The sequence below is a fragment of the Tinamus guttatus genome, unplaced genomic scaffold (genome assembly GCF_059628265.1).
Source record: "Tinamus guttatus ecotype Peru unplaced genomic scaffold, ASM5962826v1 Tinamus_guttatus_pri_ptg000262l, whole genome shotgun sequence".
Lineage (NCBI taxonomy): Eukaryota > Metazoa > Chordata > Aves > Tinamiformes > Tinamidae > Tinamus > Tinamus guttatus.
Window position 1 is genome coordinate 144,408 of NW_028288796.1, and position 21,975 is coordinate 166,382.

General features: G+C 40.8%; 1 protein-coding gene across 1 annotated transcript in view; it reads left to right on the forward strand.

Annotated features, from left to right (window-relative positions):
- FCHO2 (FCH and mu domain containing endocytic adaptor 2) overlaps positions 1–20,658 on the forward strand; it is a 72,262-nt gene extending 51,604 nt beyond the window's left edge. The window contains exons 13-28 of the mRNA XM_088527191.1: positions 395–573; positions 1,145–1,159; positions 2,129–2,153; positions 2,984–3,026; positions 3,713–3,804; positions 6,765–7,226; positions 8,748–8,851; positions 9,357–9,486; positions 11,069–11,128; positions 13,873–13,984; positions 14,569–14,724; positions 16,847–16,979; positions 17,277–17,476; positions 18,317–18,381; positions 19,790–19,954; positions 20,157–20,658. Of these exons, the coding sequence (XP_088383317.1) occupies positions 395–573; positions 1,145–1,159; positions 2,129–2,153; positions 2,984–3,026; positions 3,713–3,804; positions 6,765–7,226; positions 8,748–8,851; positions 9,357–9,486; positions 11,069–11,128; positions 13,873–13,984; positions 14,569–14,724; positions 16,847–16,979; positions 17,277–17,476; positions 18,317–18,381; positions 19,790–19,954; positions 20,157–20,179 (1,964 nt within the window). The 3' untranslated portion in view covers positions 20,180–20,658. The remainder of the gene's footprint in view (positions 1–394; positions 574–1,144; positions 1,160–2,128; positions 2,154–2,983; positions 3,027–3,712; positions 3,805–6,764; positions 7,227–8,747; positions 8,852–9,356; positions 9,487–11,068; positions 11,129–13,872; positions 13,985–14,568; positions 14,725–16,846; positions 16,980–17,276; positions 17,477–18,316; positions 18,382–19,789; positions 19,955–20,156) is intronic.
- The last annotated feature ends 1,317 nt before the right edge of the window (positions 20,659–21,975 follow it).

Genomic DNA, 21,975 nt, shown 5'->3' on the forward strand with positions numbered 1-21,975 from the left:
CCTCACTTCATTTAAAAGTTGGTACAACGCTTGCCTCTTCCCTAAGTGCAGTACAGTGCTGAGCTGAGCACTGCAAATCATAAATTTAAAATACAAAATTATTGTTACTGTAAAACCTTTCCTTTGTCCTGTTGCCTCCATCTGTGCAGTCTTTGGTTATGTAATAGTGCCTTCCATAACAAATACCATTGGGAAGATTAATGAAGTGTAAAGGCCAGAGTAGGTATAAAAATTGACCAGCGAATATATATGAAGTGTCTACAAAGGACACACAGAACTTTGTCAGTAATATTTTATCTGAGATGTTTACTTAACATGTGAATTTTCTAGATATTATGTGAAAAATGGATTAAGCAGATGAATTTGAAATACTTATGCCTTAACTGAGAAAAACATACCAAAGAGAACCATTTCTACTCCTCCAGTGATTCTGACTCTGACGATGATGAACCCAGGAGGTTCCATGTGGAAATAAAACCTGTACAGCCCAATCATAGCTCTCAGTGCACAATGGCTTCTTTGGATGAATTAAAAGTATCTATAGGGAACATTGCCCTTTCTCCAGCAATATCTGTAAGTAATTCTGTTCCTTGTATTTCTAATTAATATAGAAGAATAGTGGTAGGGAATCTTTAGAATGAACGAGTTTAGGTTCAGGCTTGGTGATTATTTTTCTTGTCCACTAGGCTGTCTTTGATATACTTCATCATGATGTAATGTTAAGTAACTCTCCCTTTTCAGATTTTAGTTTTTACTTTTGAGGAAAGATGCTCAGTCTTTATCTTTCTGCTCTTGCCACTGCATTAGATTTGAATACATGTGGAATTAGCTGAGCATGGCTTTTAATATAGTTTGCTAATCAGTAACAAGTAACATACAGACCTTAAAACAGATCATAATGTAGATTCTGTGATTTTTACAGCACATTTTTATTGTATGTAGTCACAACAAACTGTAGAATGATTCTTTAAACCAAACAGAGGTATTATAAACAAGCAGTTTGAAATTACAGTAGTAAGGATTAGTACAGTAAGGATGGCTTAAGATCAGAATAGGGATGGGTTAAGGATATTTTTAAGGAAAATATGCGTACTATATTAAAATATTAATGATGGTTTTCCCATTTTTCCTCATATTTTGATAGCAGAGACACAGTCCTGTAAGTACAGAATGCCTTTTTATTGTTATTTGTAAATTAAAATTGAGAAAGTGCAGTCTATAAGGGAGTTACTGGGGAAAACTGGGGAATGTTTCTATTCCTATCTGTCAGATATACTATATGGTAAGAAAGCTGTCAGCTTTTAATGACATGTCCTGTAAAGAAATTTAGTAATACTTACTGAAGCCTTATTTATACAATTTTACATTAATTTTTCTAAAGAACATGAAGATTCCAGCAAGAAGGCACTGTAGAAAGGTACAGAATTGCATTGTGTTTTGAATCCCATCTGAATAGAATTATGTCAAATTCTAAGTATGTAAGGGCTTCAGTAGCACTTCTGCCTCTATTTTCTTTACCTATCTGCGTATTTCCATAGTGATATCTGAGATATACAAGTATAGTTAGTCAGCTAAGATCCATATAAAAATTAGCACATGATTGGCTAACGATTTGGGAGTTGACAGGAATAAAAAAAGCCCGAAATGACTGAGAGTGGAGCATAGCAGTCCTAGCCACTAGGTCTGCAAAGCCCGTTATTGTATTAAAATAGATAAGCCCAGGGACGATGGCTGAAAAGTGACCTGAACAAACCTGTGGTTATTATGTTGTAACACATCTATTATACTTAAAAGGGGTTAATTTGCTAGAAGTTAGAAGGGAAAACAAACAGAAGTTTTTCTGTTTGTTTCCCCCCAAATTTCTTTAGTCCAGTGGCTGCCTGCTCCTTTCTAATGCTGCTGGCAGTCTCTGTTCCTGCCTTTTCCTACCCAGGTGCACGGTGCGCGGCTTGCTCTGCCCTGGCTCATGTTGTGGCCTTGCTTCTGCAAGTGCCAGAGGGTTCTCCCTGGCAATGAAAGCAAAAGAGCTAATGGGAAATTAAAGTGGAAGCATGAACGTTGCAACTATGAAGTGTTCTAGCTGACAGTTTGCAAAATTTAATTTTTCTACTTCTTTTGTCTATTTCAGGCACAAATGAATCGAAATTCATCCAGTAAGTGTGAATCTGTAACTGTTAGTCTAGTTACATTAATCTTTTTCATTTAGCATAAATATATATATATATTGCTGTTAAAGAATAACACTATTAAATGTTAGTGTTTTAAACAGAAGAAAAGGTTTATCTTGTCAGTTGTAGGTCCCTTAATGATACATGCCTTTGAACTATTCAAAGTAAATTCAAAGGAAAAAAATAATATTTTTTGATGAAAATTTCGGTTAGCTGGTAGCAGCTGTGAACAGATCTCTTGGTATTCTGCACACTCAGATGTTCTCTGTTCTGACACAGTGATGAGGAACAGACCCAAAGGGGAGACCTCATGGAAATGATGCTTATGTTAGTTCTTAAATTCCCCCATCCTCCCTAATTTAGTATAATCCACAAACCAGTGAAGCTCACTCACTCACACTGTCTCTCAACTTTATGGTCAGACCCTGCTTGTTCCATGGAGATACAAGATGTAGCATTAGGCTCTATCCTTCCTTTGTTTTTCTTTCCAGTGCAAAACCAGGTCAGGTCAAACAGTGGTTTGTTGAATGATAAAACTGATGTGAGCTATATAAGTTAAGGAAGAACCTTCAGGTGATCGATATTTCCTCACAAAATGCATTACTTTGTGTAGTCCTCTGCTTTTAGAAGATATTTCTGGAGCACCTGAATTTGTATCATCAGAAAGAACACATTTTTTTTCCTTTCCATTTTAATTATGCATGATTAATTTTGATCTGCAACTGTTAACTTTTAGTATCCTTTTGTAATGAAGCCAAATGCTTTTATTAATCAAATGTTTTATCTTTGGTCATTATTCTGTATCTTTTGCATAGGTGAAGAGTTAACAAAATCAAAGCTTTCTGCTCCAACTAATGAGTGAGTTGAATTTTTTAAATTATATCAAATGCACCTTGGAGAGAATTTGCTCTTAGTTTAATCAAAGACTCAGAAACTCAGTATCAGCAGACTGAATTGAGTGTTTAGTGGGCAGTTGTATATCTATTACCTTGCAAGAGTTAATGAGGTATTATATAGCAATGGAGAATTTTTTTTTCAACCTTTTTTTCCCTGTGTATTTATTTTTCCCCTTCTTATGTATTTGCTTCATTCTCATCTCTCTTGATTGATAATTAAATGATTACTAAATATTGATTTAGTTTAAAATCTCAAGTTTTAAATAAAACAAATACAGGTTCTATCAAAAATTTTACAGTGTTCCTTAAGATAATAGGCCCAAAATTTGGGCAAGTCTGTACAAGTACAAGTCAGTACAAGTCTCATGTACTGAAAAAAAATCCATTTGAATACATATGCTTTGCTGATATGAAAACAGATATTTTGAAATATATTCACACATGAACTTGCACCAAGGTAACAGAAGATACCCATTCAGATAGATTAATTATGTATAAATAATTCTTAGACCTGGAATCTCTAAGTAAGTAGTTTTTATTTTTAGATATAAAAGCTGTTACTAGCACAAGAGATGAACTACCAAAGTCATCATTTGATTTTTATGAATGTAACTTTCATTTATATTCCAATTGCAACTCCTACTATAGAAAGGGGAACAGTGACCTACTGGCATGGGATCCACTTTTTAGCAGTCCTCTTGAATCTTCTTCAGCCTCCTTGGCTTCCTCATCCACCTCAGGTAAAATATTTGATAGCAGAACCTATGCTTGCATGCTCTTGGAGATGCTCTGTCGTTGCTGCTTTTTTTAAGCCATTGCAAAGGGATGTGCTGTGATTAGTAGGGTCGAGGGGTTTAGATGGAGCTTCTCTCAGCACTGGTGGGTGGGATGAGCTTGCACTGTAGGCAGGGATGGATGCATTTCCTTCTTCCAGGAAAACCTATTGAGCTATGAACCATCGAGTACAAGGCTGCTGTGGAGCTTGGCTGCAAGGCACTTGTTTCCTGTAGGAAAATATGATTCTCTTGGGAAATGTTTTGGTTGAATCCCTGGGAGTGGGAGGAAACCTGGAATATGGGGAAATTCCTGGCTTGGGAGGAGGGAGATTATAGGAATGGAATGGGGAGGGAGAGAGGAGCAAGAGGAAGATGCCATATGGGGACATGAGGTGGACAACATTACTGACTAACAGCAGCAGGTATGCTGCTTCTGCGGTTCCTTACAGCCTGCCTACTGCAACTCTTTTTTATTAAGTGCTGCACTCTTAGTGTAGAGAGTTTCTTTTGCTGTATGTCCGAGAAAGGCAGTATTTGCAATTTAGCTAGATATTCCTGTCACAAAAAAATATATAATCAGTCTCATTTCTTAGTTAGTGATCATGGCTTTCCAACTCTTTTCTTCTGTAGCCAATCTTACAGATGGAAGAGTAGTAAGAAAGAGTACATGTAGAAATAGGGGAATTCTGCACAGGAAATAATGCTTTTTCTCAAGCATACTAACATCTCTTTAGCAATGATCAGTGTGGCTATGCAGTCATTGGGATTTAAGGGCAAATTATTCTTCCACTACAATCCATGTTCCCTAAAAGTTATGTTTTATAATAACAAATCTAGCTTACTTAAATCAATAGATCATCTCTTCCTCCCTTGGGTAGCAGTCAGATTATTGGCTAGTGGGTCTAGATTTGTAACGTATTTACATATATATTAATGGAATATGTTGGGGGAAAAAAAGCAGATGAAGAAATGCTCATGCAGGCCCCCTACGAGGAGAGCTGTGGAGAGAGTAGCCTCCAGCTCACAAGTGGCAACAGGCAACTGAGGTCACCGACAGGTAACTGGGGCCAATGATGGGTAATTGAGGTCAGCAACGGGTAATTGAGATTGCCAACGGGTAACTGGGGCCAACGATGGGTAATTGGGGCCAGTGACATGCTCTGCAGTCAGATCAAGTTGTGGCCTGTGCCTCAGAGATGGAGGTCACTCATATGCACAAAACTTCATATTTCAATGAAATTGTAAAATAAAAAATAATTAAATAGTAAAAAATGTTGTTCTAGGACTTAACCAAGCCATCTACATTTGTAGAATCATCCATGGAGTTGAGTAGAAAGTGAGTGTTCTGAGGTCTGGCAAATGAAGAACACGTATTTTGGAAAATTAATTACTAAATTAGAAGTAGTTCACAGGGTTATTTAAATCAGATTAGCTTCTGATGCTCAATAATCTCTAGTTCAGTTCTCAAGACTTTTAAAAATCTTCATCTCTGATTTGATGCTATTTTCCTTGAAATCTGTGCTTTATCTTCAGCTGAAAGGTGAATACAGGTAAACTGCTTAAAGCTTTTTCAAAACTCAACCCAAAACATAAATAAGTTGTTTATACAAATAATAAATGACTTGATACAGAATATATATGTTATGGTTTAGCATGTCCCATAGCTACTCTTTCTCTTCACTGTTGACTCATGTATTTCTTCAGATATCTTTTTGTAATTCTGCATTAATCACTGAGCACACAACTGCTATGGTATTCGAGCAGGATTTTTATGGAAAACAGAAGTACACTTTCATCCTCTATGAATAATCTTGCCTTATGAGAACCTTCAGCTAACTATTATCCTGAACAAACACAACAGAAAAATTTTAGCTAGCAATTGATACTGTAAGCATGCTTTTTTTTTTCCCTTCATTTTTTTCAGTGTGCTTTCAGGTATTTTAAAACACAGTCTTGCACATTTCCACATTGCTCCTGTTTTGGATCTGTAGCAGTACAGGCCTTTGGAATAATATTTAAATTGTCTATTAATAAGAGAAAGCAGTATCAAATCTCTGGTTTCGAGGCTTGGTGAACCTCCTTGTTCATGTCAGAGGAGGACCCCTGCACTCCTGCTCTGGCCTGCTAAGTCAGTGTTGCTCCTCCTCCTTGCCACTCCACAGCACCGTTGCTCCTAGCTTTGCTGAACTGCAGGATGTGGAAAGTTGCCTAACGTCATGTTTGCTGCTGCTCATGTCATCTCCTGCAACAAGCGAGCAGGCAAACATGGGGAAAACCCACGGGAAACACCAGCCCGGAGATCCAGGGATGAGAGAACATAAACAGAGGCAAATGGTGCTTCAACTACATAGTCATTCACTAGATTCAAGGTGACAGAGACAGTGGAAATCTTAAACAAGATCTCAGCACTGCATTGCCCTCTGTGATTCAGTGGAAAATTGATCTTTCCATTACTAAATATTAAGGATAAAAGGATAAAAATGTTCGGAAGTAGACTGGATTAAATAATTCTGAAAGAAATGAAAAGCAGGAATCTATGGAGAAGAAGCACAAATGAAATAGAACAGGAGAGGAAAAGAGAAAACTCTACAGAGAAGTTAAGCCATGCTAGGAAAGAAGTTAAAGGAATAAGCAAAGGAGGTAGGGCTTTAAAGGAAGGAATAGAGTAAGAGTAGGAATAGAGATTTTTTGCCTTAAGAAGTGGAAGTCAAATGGAAAGAAGTGGAAGGTGTCACGGTTGACAGTGTGAGTGCAATACGTGTGATACGTGCCCAGGTGTTTTTCTTTCCTTGCAAGTGGTGTGGTTTCAGCCTAGCAGAGCAGCTAGTTTTCTTGATGGCCAGCGGGCATCCTGCAGTGGGAATTTCTGACAGATTCATCATTTCAGCGCTGTGCTTGGCTTCAACTTGTCCCTCTTCCTGCAGCTACACTGAAAGAGCAGGACGCGAGCGCTTGCTGCGCTCCCTTCGGCCTGCCTGGCGCTCCGGCTCCGCGCGGACACCAGCCAGAGGCCGGGCCCGGGAGCCCCTGCCCGGCAGAGCCGCCCGCGGGCGCCGGGGGCACCCGCTGCTCCGCGCCGCGGCCGCAGAGCCGGTGGATCTCTTTTGCTGAGGAACTTCTCACAGTTAGACACACAAGCGCAGACACGAAGGAGCCCCAGAGCTTGCGTTTAAATGCTGGGAATGCCTGCCTTGCCTCTCCTGCTTTGCTTGGGAATCCTTCCAACAGCTCTGCTTCTGAGGATCCAAGTGACCCTTCCAATAATGCTGTATGTAATGAAAAGTTATTCATTGAAGAAACTGGCTCTGCTGCTGAGATTCCTTCCACATCATCTTCAGTGCTGCTGGACTATAGCTTAGTGCCTTCTTGTGCTCACGCACATAAGGGTATGGCAAGCATGCGGTGCGTGCGCTCGTTGCTAATCACTCGCTCTGGAAAGCAAGCTTTGCTGGTTTTTCTCTTTCTTGTTGCTCACCTGATGTTAAATAACTCCTCTTTCCATATATACTGCACTAAACTGCTTATAGCACTGGCTTTCTTTTAAGTTAGGCATTGAAATAAGTATTTAGCTTGAAAGAACAAGGAAAAATCAAATTACTCAGCTAAAAGCATTGCTTTTTCTTAACAATATGGAGCTTGGCTTTTCTAAAAATAAAATACATTTTCATGGGATGTCAGAGCAATGAGAGATCTCAAGGATTAAATGATTGAATAATTGCATCCTTAAATAGCTTTGTATGGATGTATAGATATTTTCAGATTAAATACAATTAAATAATTTGGATTAAAAACTGCCTTTTATCATTCAGTATTTTGAAATGTGGTTGATACTACAGTAATACCACATACTAATAAAGAAAAAAATTAAATATTGCTTTTGGGCAAGTGCCCAGCTCTGCAGCTGGGACCCTGCAGCAGCGGGTGCTGAGCCTGCACCTCTGCCTGGGGTGCAACAAGACAGATTTTAAAGGGATGGCTGATACGTTGGAACTGAATTTACTTCTGGCATGAGCATTTGCAGCTCTACGGTGGAATGTGGTCAGGACTGGCCAAAGTTATTTCTTCCTAAGTCAGTGGCGAAACTCCCTTCCTTCAGCGAGGGCCAAGTTAGGCTGAATGGCTGTGACTGTGCTGTACTTGATAGTGCTGTGACTGTCATCATGCATTAGCATTTAAGGCTCTTAACTGTAGATTTACAGTTAACTGTAGATTTGGCATCGTTGGATGGCATCTAACAGGTATTTTGACGAACATTACTAATCAGAAAAGTGACCATGTAAAAGTGGCATCGTACCGTGCTCGCCTCGCCGTCTGTCCGTTGCTTGTGCTAGACTGGGAAGGGCAGAGGGGCAGGAGTGTTTCCTTCATTTTATAACCTCTGAGAGCTTGGCTAGGAGGTAATAGGGAGTTACTGTGTTCTGATAATCAGCAGAATCATTTCTTAAATTCTCTCCGTTACATTGGTGCCCGCCTATTGAAGGCAACAGGATTTGCGTGGGCATTATTTCAAGTAAGCAGAGTGTTGGTTTGTCAGCCAGGACCAAATATAGTCCTCTGAATTTTCCATTTATGATGGGACATGGAAGACTGTCCCACATTCTGGATCCTCACAGATCACACCGAAAAGGGAGCTGAAGTAACACACAAACTTCTGAGGATAGTTCATACAAAATCGTTTGAGAGCAACGAGAAAGCCCATGATGTCACTTTTAGAGTCACTTTTCAGGGTATCACCGCGACCCATTTTAAGAACAATTTTGATCTAGTGGTGAATCTTACAAAACAGGGCTTGTAAAACAGGAGCTTTTAACAGAAGCACAACTTCAAATGATTCTGTTCCACTAAGTATATATTTATGTTCGGTGTACCTTTCTAACGTTGATTTCTTAAAATTTGCTTTCTTGCAGCAAGGCCCACAACTCCTCTTTCCGTGGGCACAATTGTACCCCCTCCAAGGCCTGCTTCGAGACCAAAGTTGGCTACAGCGAAACTTAGTGGTATTACTGAAATAGTATGTATTGATTTCCATTACTGAAAAGTATGCATTGATTTCCATTACTGAAACAGTGCGTATTGGTTTCGGTTCTGCGTTACAACTCCATTCCAGATGGGCCGTTGGCTGCCGTGCGCAGAGGGCTCCCGCTGCAGCCAGGGCTGCGCTCCCACGCGTCGGCTGCGCTGGCCCGGGGCAGCGCCCGGCACCGCGCTGCGCCCGCCTCCCTGCCGGGGCTGCACGTGCAGCCAGCGCAGCCACGGACAGGCTGGCACGGGGTCAAGTGGGCTGGCCTTGAGGAACAGTAGGGTCTGTGAAATCGTGGCATTGTTTCCAGGGCAGATGTGCGTTCCTGGTTTACGCTCTAAACTGAGTTAGATAAAGCACTAGAGGAAATAACACTACAAAAATGTTGTGGCGTTCAATGGGGAATTAGGTGAAGCCTTCATAGATTTTCAGGCTTTTTTCATCCTTTTTAAATTACTTTCTTTCTACCTAATACTCTTGCATCTCTTGTATTAAGCCCAGGCCGTTCAGCCCTCCCCTGACCTCTAACTCCAGTCCACCACCCGCAGCCCCCTTGGCACGAGCAGAGAGCATCTCCTCAATATCCTCCTCCGCGTCCCTCAGTGCAGGAAACACCCCTACAGTTGGTAAGTTGCGTTCACCATTTCAACTAACTTCTGAAAGAGGTAAATCCGCCACTGACTTCCACCTGCTGGGGAAAGCTCTCTCCTGGAGTGAGTGTCTCCATTTGCGGGTCTGGTCTGGACACTGCGAGCATCCCTTGATGCACCCACCTCTGAAGGACCCTGAGAGAGCACAGTGGATTTGCCTCATGTGTTGATCTAATTAGAGAGTGTTCTTTAGTGAAGTATTTCCCAACCTGACATACTGAATTAAATCTTACTTGGTGTGCCATGTTCATCAATCACAGCGTGTTATCATGCATTTTTTCTAGAAGATGTTATTGTATTAGCTTTAGAAACATATTTGGATACTAGTAAGTTTCCATGAACATACTTGTTTGCAAAAGTAGTTATTTTTATACTGTTTTTGTTTATTATGATGTTATTGCCGTTTCCAAAAGAAACGGATAAATCTTTTTCTTCAGTAGTGATATGAGCTAAACAGAGGTTAGTAAAAGCAAAACCATGGAAGAGGTGGAGCTGGAAAGCAAGCCAGGCTCCATGCCTGCTCCCATGCTTACAGGCCTGGGGCCCCAGAGTCCTTCAGGTTTCGCAGTGCTCTGTTCTTGGTCCCTAGCACCGCAAGCGCCCGCTGGATCGGGGGCAGCACGTTACGTGCAGGGGGCCCTGGCCCCCCGGGCTCCTGGCCCGGCGTCCTTGGCTCTTGCTGCGGAGCAGAGCAGGGCAGCAGCAGCCGCGGTGCTGCCTCTAGCTCTGTCTGCGCATGCGGGATGGGCAGCCGTGTGTGTGTGCGTGTGCATGTACGTGTGTGCACGTGTGTGCACGTGTGTGCGTGTGTGCACGTGTGTGCATGTACGTGTGTGCACGTGTACCTGCGTGTGTGCACGTGTACCTGCGTGTGTGCACGTGTGTGCACGTGTGTGCATGTGCGTGTGTGCACGTGTACCTGCGTGTGTGCACGTGTGTGTGCATGTGTGTGCACGTGTACCTGCGTGTGTGCACGTGTGTGCGTGCACGTGTGTGCACGTGTACCTGCGTGTGTGCACGTGTGTGCATGTGCGTGTGTGCACGTGTACCTGCTGTGTGCGCGCGCTCCCTCAGCACCGCAGAGGAGCCCGGCAGCCCCGGCGGCGCCGTCCGGAGCGGACGGGAGGAGATGCAGGACGGGGCTCTGATGGGGGAGGCGCCGCCACGGAGGCCTGAAAAGGGCAGTAACGAGTAGCCACACAGGGCGGCTGCGAGGGGATCCCGGGAAGCTGGGGAGGGTGAGGACGTGCTCTGCGCTACTGTCTGTGCTACCTGGTTGGTTGGTGGTTTTTAACACTCCAGTATTTCCCTTGCCCCACGAGTTCTGAATAATAGTGAGGTGACTATCTTATGTGTGTGTTTATATATATATATATAGATATGTACATGTCTGCAAAACTATAATTGTCTGAGACTATAATTTCTGAGAACATCTCCTTATGCTTTACTCTTATTTTCATTTGCATAGTATTTTTATATTTATGAAATGGTTTAATATCTATTATTGCTCGAAATACTTTGTTTTCTTGCAATGTTTTGTTTCATTTAAACATAATAGAGGATGATCTTTTGGTTGGAACACTTCCTACAATCGAAAAGCTTTGTGAGACATCACCAGGTATGGTACGAGAAGCAGACATATATGTTGACTAATCATCCTAATGCACTACACCAAATAAATCTGTATTTTTTTTGACACAAGTTATTCCAGCCATTTCTGGTGTGGGACAGATATAAGTAGCTTTAAAGTTCAACTACTTAACAAGTTATATGTTGCTGTAATCATCAAAAGTAGATATAGTCCATGTTACATAACATAATCTCCACCTATCACAACAAGGTGAAACTTGGTCTTGAGTCCTCTGTTTTGTATCAGTTCTTTCATTCAAGAAAAGGGGAATATATTGAGGTTACCATAATGGTCCTTGTTCTCACAGGACAAGTAGGTAAAAGCTTCTTTACGTTTACATTTAACACAAAGTGAGCTGAAGATGAAGATTCTTTTTTATATTTTTTATTTTAATCTACTCAACAATTTTGCTATTATTATAACTACCTGAATCTTTAATCCTAGACTGAACTTAAATCTTTTGATCTGGTTCATTCAGTTACTCTTGCAGCCTTATTTGCCTTTGATATGACCAGTGATAGGGTTTTACCCTGCAGTTCTGCTGCCTCTCGCGAAGCGCCGGTGCGGCCGCTCCTGGTGCTGGCGCCAGGCGGCTGCCCCTGCGGCCGGGGCTGCGGCAGGAGGCGGTTGGGGCGGCTCCGCGGGCACGGCCGACACGTCCTGCGGCTGGATCCCGTGGCCGGAGCCGAGACGGAGCGAATCCGTCTGCAAGGCCCGGCAGCAGCAAGTTGCTGCCCCGCACGGCTGCGCTTGTGTCCTCAGCAGCAGCACAGCGACAGCTTCCGCAGTTAGTTTAGCATAGAGAGTTGTGTTTGTTTCAAGCTGCTGGTTTTTAGAGCACTTGGGTCTTTCTGGAGCATAAAGGGCAGGGGGCACGGCGAGGCACAGGCAAGTAAGAGAGGCTGCCTCCTCGGGACAGTGCCCTGGACGCCTCTCGGGCCAACGCTCGCACGCGCGGATTTGTCTGGGTGTTCAAACAGCCTCAATCCTGGGAAAGTTCACTCTTCAGGCAGCCAAGAAATCGGTATTGGTGTCCTACAAATAGCAGTGTAATTTACCTGTTTGTGTATTCTGCATGGTGTTCAAATAGCAATTTATCTAGAAGGGTGTCACAAGCAAAAAAGATTTAAGAATACTGTGTTGCTGCCTAAGGTCACCTCCTGTCTGCTCTGTGGTTATTTTTTGCCTCTTGGTAACGGAGGGGGAAAAGACACCGACGTGCTGAGGCCTGTGGTGCCCCAGCACTGCCACCACGTCGGGGCAGAACATTTCTGCATTCAGTGCTTCTCAAAACAGATGTAATGAGCAAGTGTGATAGCTGTTAAAGCCCAATTTTATCACATCTTTGTTCTTTGAAATCCTGATTTTGGGATTTCTAACGTCACTGAGAATCACAGCTTTTATTGCTAGTTTCTTGGGAAGAGGGGAGATTTTGGAAGCAAGACCCATGAGTGCTCTGAAAGAACATGCAAAAATGAGCCACTCTTCTTACCTAAAGTCAGTGTTTTGTGATCAGCATTACAGTATTTCTTTCATCTCAGATTTTCTGATTTTGAACACTTGTGACTAGAGCAGACTAGTGGATCTAAGAAGGCCTAAATGTTATTTCAGGGTGCTGAGAAATGTTCAAACATTTTACTACCTCAGGCAAGAAATAAAGAGGGAGAGTAAAGGATGGTACTAGCAGATGAGACCAGCTCCCTTTTTTTTTCTCTTATTTTGTTACTTCTACCACTTACTTATCCTTGACTTGAAGCACAGTCTATTAGACGCTGAAGAATGAGGTCTCAGCTTCCTCTGTACTTCTGAAAGAGTTTACAAGACGGCACAGCCACTATTTTGGGGTGATTTGACATTGGCAGTACCGTACTTTGTTTCTCCTTGATGGTACAAATTAATATACCTAATTTTTCCCGTGGAGAGATTCTGCGTGCTTTTGGGATAAATACGTGGCATGACACGGGGCAGCTGAGCAGCAGCGTAAGAAAGACGTCTGCGTGATGCTCCCCCCTGCGCTGCTCTGCTACTGAAAAGATGAGACAGGGCCGCGACGTGCCGGCTTGGTCAGCTCTCCGCACGGCCTTCCCCATCCCAGACGCGGTCAGGACTGGTTCTGAGCTCCGAGCGGCAGCTCTGCTCCCTCTGCCCTGCGGCTCCCACCGGCCTCGTTTCCTTGCAGGCCTGGCGAGGTGCCAGGCAAACACCAGAACACTGCGTAAAACGTTCTCCCAGCAACTTCTCCCTGAGGATTTTAATCCTTGTTGTTGACTGAAATAGTTAAAGAATGCTCAGTGTTTCACTTGGGTGGAGCAATATTACTGTATTTGCATTTAGGTTCATCCATGCCACAATGAATTTCTTGGTGCTTCCCTGACCACTTTATCATGTCTGTCCATACAATAAGCATACAGTAGGAATTTTATTTTTTGTAAGTAATACAGTTAACATCTGATTTCCTTTGGACCTGTTGACAACCTCCTGTGTATTTCCTTGTGTCTGTCCATTTCCCAAGTGTCTTGCTGACGGTCCCGTTTTCTCAGGCCACTGAGCAGTGTTGTTGTGCTGTGACTGTACTGTGCTACCTTGCTGTTTTACTACACACATTTCAAGTGTGCTTGAATGCTTCAGGCTCTCCGTGCTGGTAGAAACCTTCTGAAAATGAGAGAGTGAACCATTCTGAATCTCCTGCTGAGCCTCTTAAACATTAAACCTGTGGACTGTATGTATTCCAGGTGTCTCGCGTGGCCCCAGCCCCGTCAGCCTCGGAAACCAGGACACCCTGCCTGTTGCAGTAGCCCTCACTGAATCTGTTAACGCCTACTTTAAAGGAGCAGACCCCACAAAGTTAGTTAAATAGTGAATTGTTTTGAATGTAACAAGTTTCAATAAGAAAATACACTGTTTATACTTGATAGACTTGGGGGGAGTATATACATAGGTTAGAAGGGGGATTCCCAGTTGTGTGACAGCGGTAGCTCATGCCACTAGCAGTTAGGATGTTCCTCCTGTACCAGAATACAGTGAATTCATAGAAATAAAACGCTGGTGAAAATGAGACCGGATTTACTGCAGTTAGGTAGGTGCTGTATGTAAACTCAGGCCACTGAAAGCACCTCATTCCCCCTCCCCATCCCTGCTATGCGAATTAGGCCTGGCCTACGCATAGCCTGCCGTGTTTACAAAGCCTGAAACACATCCACCAGAACTACTGTATGCTTAACCAACTCGTTCCATGTGCAGTTTCATCTGACTTCCAAGTTGAAAGTCATAGTACATTATCCCAGTGCCATATTACCCCATTTAAAGGTAAATTTTGTTTCAAATTCAGCTCAGATTCTGGAAGAAGTGCAGTGATTTGCCTTAAAGTTAGTATTACAAATAGGCAGTTAATGCCTTTTAATAAAACTGATGTCCTTGTTCTCTTCTAGGTGTATTGTGAAGATCACTGGTGATATGACCGTGTCATTCCCAAGTGGAATTATTAAAGTCTTTACCAGCAACCCATCTCCAGCTGTGCTGTGCTTCAGGGTGAAAAACACAAGCAAACTGGAGCAGATTCTCCCAAACGCACAACTTGTATACAGGTTTTGTATTTTTTGTTATATAATTGTAAACCACATGACCTGTGAAATGTGTATTGCTGTATATTTAAATCAGAATTCTCTGCAATCCTGTCAAATTGCTTGTATGTAACAATTACCCTGATTCCATGCATCTTTTTTAGCTTAGTTTCTCTGCAGTGCCAATTTTAAAAATCTCAGCCATAACTGGACTTGAAACTACAACTGACTATAACAGAAGATTTAAAAAAAAAGCAGTTTGCAAATGTAGCAGTGTTTTTTACATGCATTTCATAAATGAAATGCTTTTATAAGCAAGCAACCTGTGTAAACCATTTTTCTTAAACAAACAAACCATAGGAACAAGCAGCATAACTAACTACAGAGTCAGAGAAAAATTGCATGTCAAAACCAGGACACTCTTATGTTGTCCTACAGATTTCTTTATACAGTAGTAATGATAGTAAGATTAATAAGTGATGAAATAACAGCCTTAAATGGAAGACAAGTAATAACAGCTGGGCCTATTCTTAGCCAGCACTTAACTGGTGATTTGTTAAGCTACTGTATCGCTTTACAGTGGATGGGGCCTGTTGTGTAAATGGGTCTGTAGTGCATCACAGCAAGCCCTGCATAACTCTTCAGAAGCAAAGAGATCTGGTAGGGTAGTTGTTCGACACCTTTTCAGAAAAATAATAAAACCAAGTTGTAATTACTAGCCATGATCCATATCAGCTGAGCCAGATCTGTTGCTTTTCTATTACTATTTCTATTACTACTACTATTTCTATTACTACTGAGAACTTCCAGGTGATGTATTTCTAAAATCCTGAAATAACTGAGGCATATGCACCTGTTCTTCTGCATTTTATTTCGTTTTGCTCATTCATACTTAATGTTTCACCATGCAAAATCATTCATCACTTTTTGACATAACTTTAATGTTAGCAGAACCTTATCTATGTATGTGAATTATGCTGAAAAAGTTAGTTGTGGAAAAATGTGAAAATGTCTAGTATTTTTGTCAAAAATGTAACATTTCACCTTTAATTAGGAAGAATGCACGTAATTAATAGATATTTAAGTAGTTAAACCCATACTGTGATAATTTGACTTTTCATCAAATACTGCAAAGGATGTATCATTTGCTTAGCATTCATGGAGATGACAAGTTTTAATGGGAGTGATATATGGGGAGATGACAGAATTTTGGGTTTCAGACTGAGCTTGGATGAGGAGCAGCAGGTAGATTTTACTGATTGTTTTCTAAGTAGTGGAAACCCCCCACTTCAGCGATATCTTTAAGTGTTCACCTGTGTATTTTACTACCACTGGAGCCAGGATGAAGGCCAGCAGGGCAGTGAGCGCCGAGCTCCCAGGGCAGGTCGATGCGCTGTGTCGGGTGCCCGGCCGGCCGCATTCCCGCATCCCAAGGCTCATGGAGCTGTGCTGCGCTCCTGAAGCACCGCGCTTAAAAGCTGCACCCTTATAAGTCTGCTGCTGCAACCAGTACAGCTCAAAGACAAGATGCTTCATGAGCATTCTTAAATACATACAGAAATATGAAAAATTGTAACTAACTTGGAATGCAGCTATCACTAATTTGATAGAGTTGTTTATAATAATTTGAAAATAACTTTCAGTTGAAAAGCAAAATAGAAAAAAGAAGGCCTAGACTTTACAAATATATAAAGGTATGTAAACACATACAGCACTAATCTTAATTAATGTTATGTCACAATCAAAACAGATAATGATTTTACAGCTTCCTCCAAATTGGATAATATTCCTTCTGGAAGACTCCTTTCATCCTCCCCTCCCACACCTCCTCAAAACACCTGTTTGTATTAAAAAAAAAGTTTTATTGAATGTAAATCCAAACGTAGCTTTACCTATATCAGGGTGATGCAGCTCGTTACTGGAGGAAGGCAACTGCTCCGTGACCTGGAAGAAAACTTCTATCATCAGACACAATAAGCTGTTAATGTGCCTGAATATTTAGGCAGGTACAGTTATGTGCTACAGATGGTTAGAACAAAGTCTTGTTTGAAATAGTGAAGAACTGGAAAAAATCCAAGATTAATTTTAGACATCTAAATTAATGAAATTCAGCATTGCAGTCTGACTCCTGTCTTTTGGTCTCCAGTGATCAATCACAAAGTGACTCCAGTACTAAGGATTTCTGGATGAATATGCAAGCTATAACTGTCTACCTCAAGAAATTATCAGAGCAGAATCCATCTGCATCCTATTATAATGTGGACGTTTTAAAATATCAGGTAAATACTTTATTTTTTTCCCAAGCTTTATTAAGGAAAGCCAGGACAGGAAAAGGCCTTGTGCACCAGTGAGATGGTATTTTTTTAATTTTAATTAATTTAAAACAACAAAAAAAATAAAAGGCAGGCATCATTTTAGCTTACAGCAATTTTTAGAATTCTGGGATAAACAGCTCAGAAGCCAGATGGTGTCTTGATCTTGTGTCCATGTTCAGCATTATGCTTGTTAACCATAATTCTGCCCAGGAGTACAGAGAGTTTTAATTAAGTTGCTTTTAATGGTTTACTCTTTTACAGGTATCTTCAAATGGCATCCAGTCCACTCCACTGAATCTTGCAACTTACTGGAAATGCAACGCTAGCACTACTGACGTGAGAGTGGATTACAAATACAACCCCGAGTCCATGACCGTGCCCAGCGTGCTGGCTAACGTGCAGGTTGTGGTCCCTGTGGATGGAGGAGTAACAAACATGCAGTCATTGCCACCTGCAAAATGGTATGAGCAATACTTCCATTTTTATTACTTCAGTTCATGTTAGTGAATTTATTATGGTTGTAGAGAGCCTGAAAAATCTCACTAGAAGAGCGAGCTAGTATTTTTTTTTCTCCTGCTAAAATACATAGTATCTGATGCTTGAGACATTGTTTTGGTCCAAAACAGCTCACATACAGTCAATTCATCTAAACTAAAGTCTGTGTGCACCTGTATTCCAACCTGCATAATACTATAAGCCCGTATGAAGTTTTGAAGGTTTGTCTTCTTTGGTCTAATAGACAGGATAGATCTTTTTAATAACATGATTTGAAATCAAAATTTCTTAACACTTAAAAATGTGTGGACTGTCAGAAAAAGCAGAAGAATTGCAGTTCCTAGAAACACTTCTGATGACTTTAACCAGATCAGTGGCTTCTACCTGAACTTGTTTTGCCAGAAGCCTGGTAACCGGAATGCTCTCCGTGAGGCCGGCAGCGCTAGCAGGGGCTTCGAGCGCCCCGCTCACTGCCCGGCCAGCAGCACCGCCCCAGCGCGCGGGCCGCTCCGAGCCGGAGCCGGGAGCCGGGAGCGCCGCCTGGGTGGCAGCAGCGCCCGTGGCCCCGGCGCCGCGGCAGGACACAGCACTGCGCTGCACAGCGACCCGCGGGGCCCTCCCTGCTCCGTGCCACCGACCTCCTGAAATTGCTTTCAAAAATGATTAAAAGATACTAGGAAGCTAACATGATAAAGTATTTTGTATAAAACTCCATTTAGAGAGTGCAACTTGTGCATACGTGGTCTGTAAGGTATTAAGGAAATTAATAAAGCTGCCCTTGTAACTAACCCAGCTTTCCCTTACAGGAATGCAGACCAGATGAAAGCTTACTGGAAAATATCCAGCATTTCAGAGAAGTCCGAGAATGGAGGCAAGTTTCATTCCTTGTCCTTTCTTGCACAGGAAAATATTAACAGTAAAAATGTCATCATTTTAGCCCACACTGTCATGTCTGCTGCCACTGCTTTCTCTGCTAGCTCCTCTTTGCCACCTCACCATCTTGTCAATGAAATTCTTCCCAGGGGATTCCATTCACAGTGAGATATCAAAAATATATATATATAAAAGGAGAAATGGTAAAACTACTTGAAAGCCATTTGTTAGTTGTAAAATAGGACATAGACCGGTTAACGAAATTATTACATATAAAAACAAACAGAAATAAGGAGTTATTCAGAGAAAAAAAGTACATTTAATACCTGTTTTTCCACACAGTCTGACAGCTGAAATAAAGTAGAAAGAGGGGGAGAAGAACTACTTAAAAAAAAAAAAAAAAAAATCACCAACTTTGTGCTGCAACAGGCTTAGCTGTAGATGAGGGCTCTTTGTTTGACTGAGCACTACTTCCAAAACAAAATGAAAACTGATTTCAAGACAAATTTATTAAGAACAAGCTATTGCATAAAGCATTTAATCCATGAACTTCTGCATTTTGCCCAATAACAGTTACTGAATTTTCTAGTCATTTAGTAGTTCTTTTCAGCTGGTAATAGCAAGTTGTTTTAAGGAAGTACAAATACTTTCACTATTCCATTACTAATTATTTAAACCTCATATTTTTTCCACACCTCATAGTGCAAGAACAAAAAAAACTGTTTAGAACAGAAAGAGGGAGCAGTGACTTTTTAAAAAAATTCACATTTGCCTTTATTAGCTACAGAAGTGTCTTTAGCTTTGAATGCTGCTTTTAATGATGGGGATGAAGTCAACTTTGGCAGTTTATAAAAGATCATAGGGTTTTAGAAACATATATTTAATGAGGCTTGTCTGTATCAGAAAAATACACATTTTTTTCTATGAGGTACATTACTTTTAGATGCTTCTTTTTTCCAGTTAAGTTTGTTTTGTTCATGTAGGTTCATCCAGACAGAGTACAATATTTAAATACTGTTGTGCTTTCAGCTCCCCTAATAAAAAGTACAACCTAAGCCATAAGTGGCCTTAAACACTTACAGACTAGCAAGCATAAACAATAATAATAGGGACCAATCAGGAATTCCATGTAATAAAATCAGACATTACTCGGTTGTCTGTTGTATGTGTTCTTCTCTGTGTATAACCTTGTGGAAGTGTGTGCTCTGCACCACATCCTTCTCAAGTCCTCGTCTTAGGCAGAGTAGCAAAAGAGAAAGAAAAAAAGCTCTCCTCTCTTACAGCAAGCAATGTATGTAGGCCAGTCCATAGCAGCAGATATTCAAGATACCCTGTTAATTTTACTTCTTACCCCTTAAACTTTGGGAGGGAGTCTTGCAAGCCTTTCAGCTGTGTTGTTGTTGCAGGTTCTGGATCCCTCCGGGCCAAGTTTGAGCTCTCCGAAGGCCCCAGCAAGCCCGCCACGCTGGCCGTGCAGTTCCTGAGCGAGGGGAGCACCCTGTCCGGGGTGGACGTGGAGCTCGCGGGCACCGGCTACCGGCTCTCCCTGCTCAAGAAGAGATTTGCCACTGGTAAGACACAGGCACCGAGGTCATCCTGTAGCACTAGACTATAGACCATGAAAGTGTAAAAATAAGTGATAAATAAATAGGTACTCTTCCTTAAAATATGGCTGAAAACTGTTTCACATGTTGGTTAATGAAACTGATCCCAGGAAAATACTGACAATCTGGTTTATCTACTGACTGTAAAAAAGCAACCTTTATTTTTCAGGACGATATATGGCAGACTGCTGATGAACCCGTGAAGGTGAATGGATCAAAGGAGAACAAATAGCTCACTCTGCCCTCTCTACTTTCCAAACACTATTTTAACATGCATTAATTTAATTTTTTTTACCTACTTTAATGCTGACTACAGAACAGAAAATGCACTTTTAAAAGTCATTTTGCAAACTTTTTATTATTTTGTAATAGCACTGAGGTGAATTTCAACATTGTCTGTAAATGATCAACTGCAATATTTGGAAAAAAATGGTAAAATTTTAGTAAATTTATATAGATGAAATCAAAACAGCAATCATTAGTTCTAATGAAAGTATGAAATTGTATGTTAATACTGTAAACATTAAACCTAAAAATGTAGAAGAGCAAGAGCTTTCCATAAGTAATACTCATTTTTCAGATTCTTTAATTGCTGATGTTTAAAGAAAAGTCTCACAAAATTCTTCCATCAAGTCCATGTGCCATAAAACTGGTTGAGTTAGAGATGTGTTTTTTTTAAAAAAAAAAAAGGTAACTTGATGCCCATGTATCATATATGAATAACATGTAAGTTGTTTTACATAGGTTTTTTTTTCCTAAGTGCAATGTGTTACAAAATGACAAAAGACAGAAGCGATTTACTTTTGCAGTTGGTAACTTTATGGGCATTGTGATTGTTTGAATTAATGCTGTAGATTTAATTTATTTTTATATAAATTGCATAACAGTTGTGCTTTTAGAAAAAAAAAAAGTGCCTATCCAATTGGTTATTCATGTGCCTCACTTCCTTTTTCAACGTTTGCCTATTCCCTAAAGAAAGCACAGTGTTTAATACACATAACTTCCATAAAAATTCCTTTGAGTGGGATTTAAAGGGGAAATTTATGATAACTGGTGACTGTTTCGTAAGAGGTTTAAACAACTGAATTACTTCCTTATGGGGTAATGGCAATAAATGCAGCCATAGTAAAAGGAGAAGCCTCAAACAAGACTTTGAAATTTCAATAATTACTTCAAGGTCACCAAAACTGAGAATCACAGAAAAAAAAATCACGGCATAGTAAAGTCGAACCTGTAAAGGCAAACAGCATTCCCCTTCACTTTGACTGTAAGTCTTTGGAATTTAAGTGCTTTTGGGATTGTGTGATGTGAATGTAAATGTAGTCAGGAGGAATAACATTTTAGAAAAGTATTTTTTGGCAGCAGGATGACAAAAACTGCCATTTGTATTAATTTACATTTTATCTATAACCATTGATTTTATTATTTGCATTGTCATCTATCTCCTTTCCACAACCTAAGCACAAGGAAGTGACACAAAGGTAACATTTTTTTAAAGCAAGTCACTAAACTAGAAAAATCTTATACTACTTAAATCTTATGCAACTATTGTTTTCTCAGTATAGAAATCAAAAGTACTGGGGCGAAACAATTTAATAACCTGTAAATGGGAATTTTGTATCACCATTCTGAGTACCAGCATCTATTTCAAATACTCTATTAAAACGGCAAAACTTGCTTGAACTAATTTATAAAAAACAGTAATGAATTGGGCTGTTTAAGCTTTACAAAAAAAAAGAAAAATAAAACAAGAAGCTTTGTAGAGGCTCTGTGAATTCTGATGTATGCTATACACTTGGGCAGATGAGATTTCCACTGCTAGCACCTGCTGAACAGCAGAGCTGATCGGGAGGATGTACAGCCTGTAATTTGCTAACCTTTTTGAATGGTGAAAAATAGCGTTTCTAACTCATATAAAATGGTACAGTCTTTACTGGAGTCTTAATTGTAATCTGCTTTGCAATCAAACTATGTTTAACACAGCAACA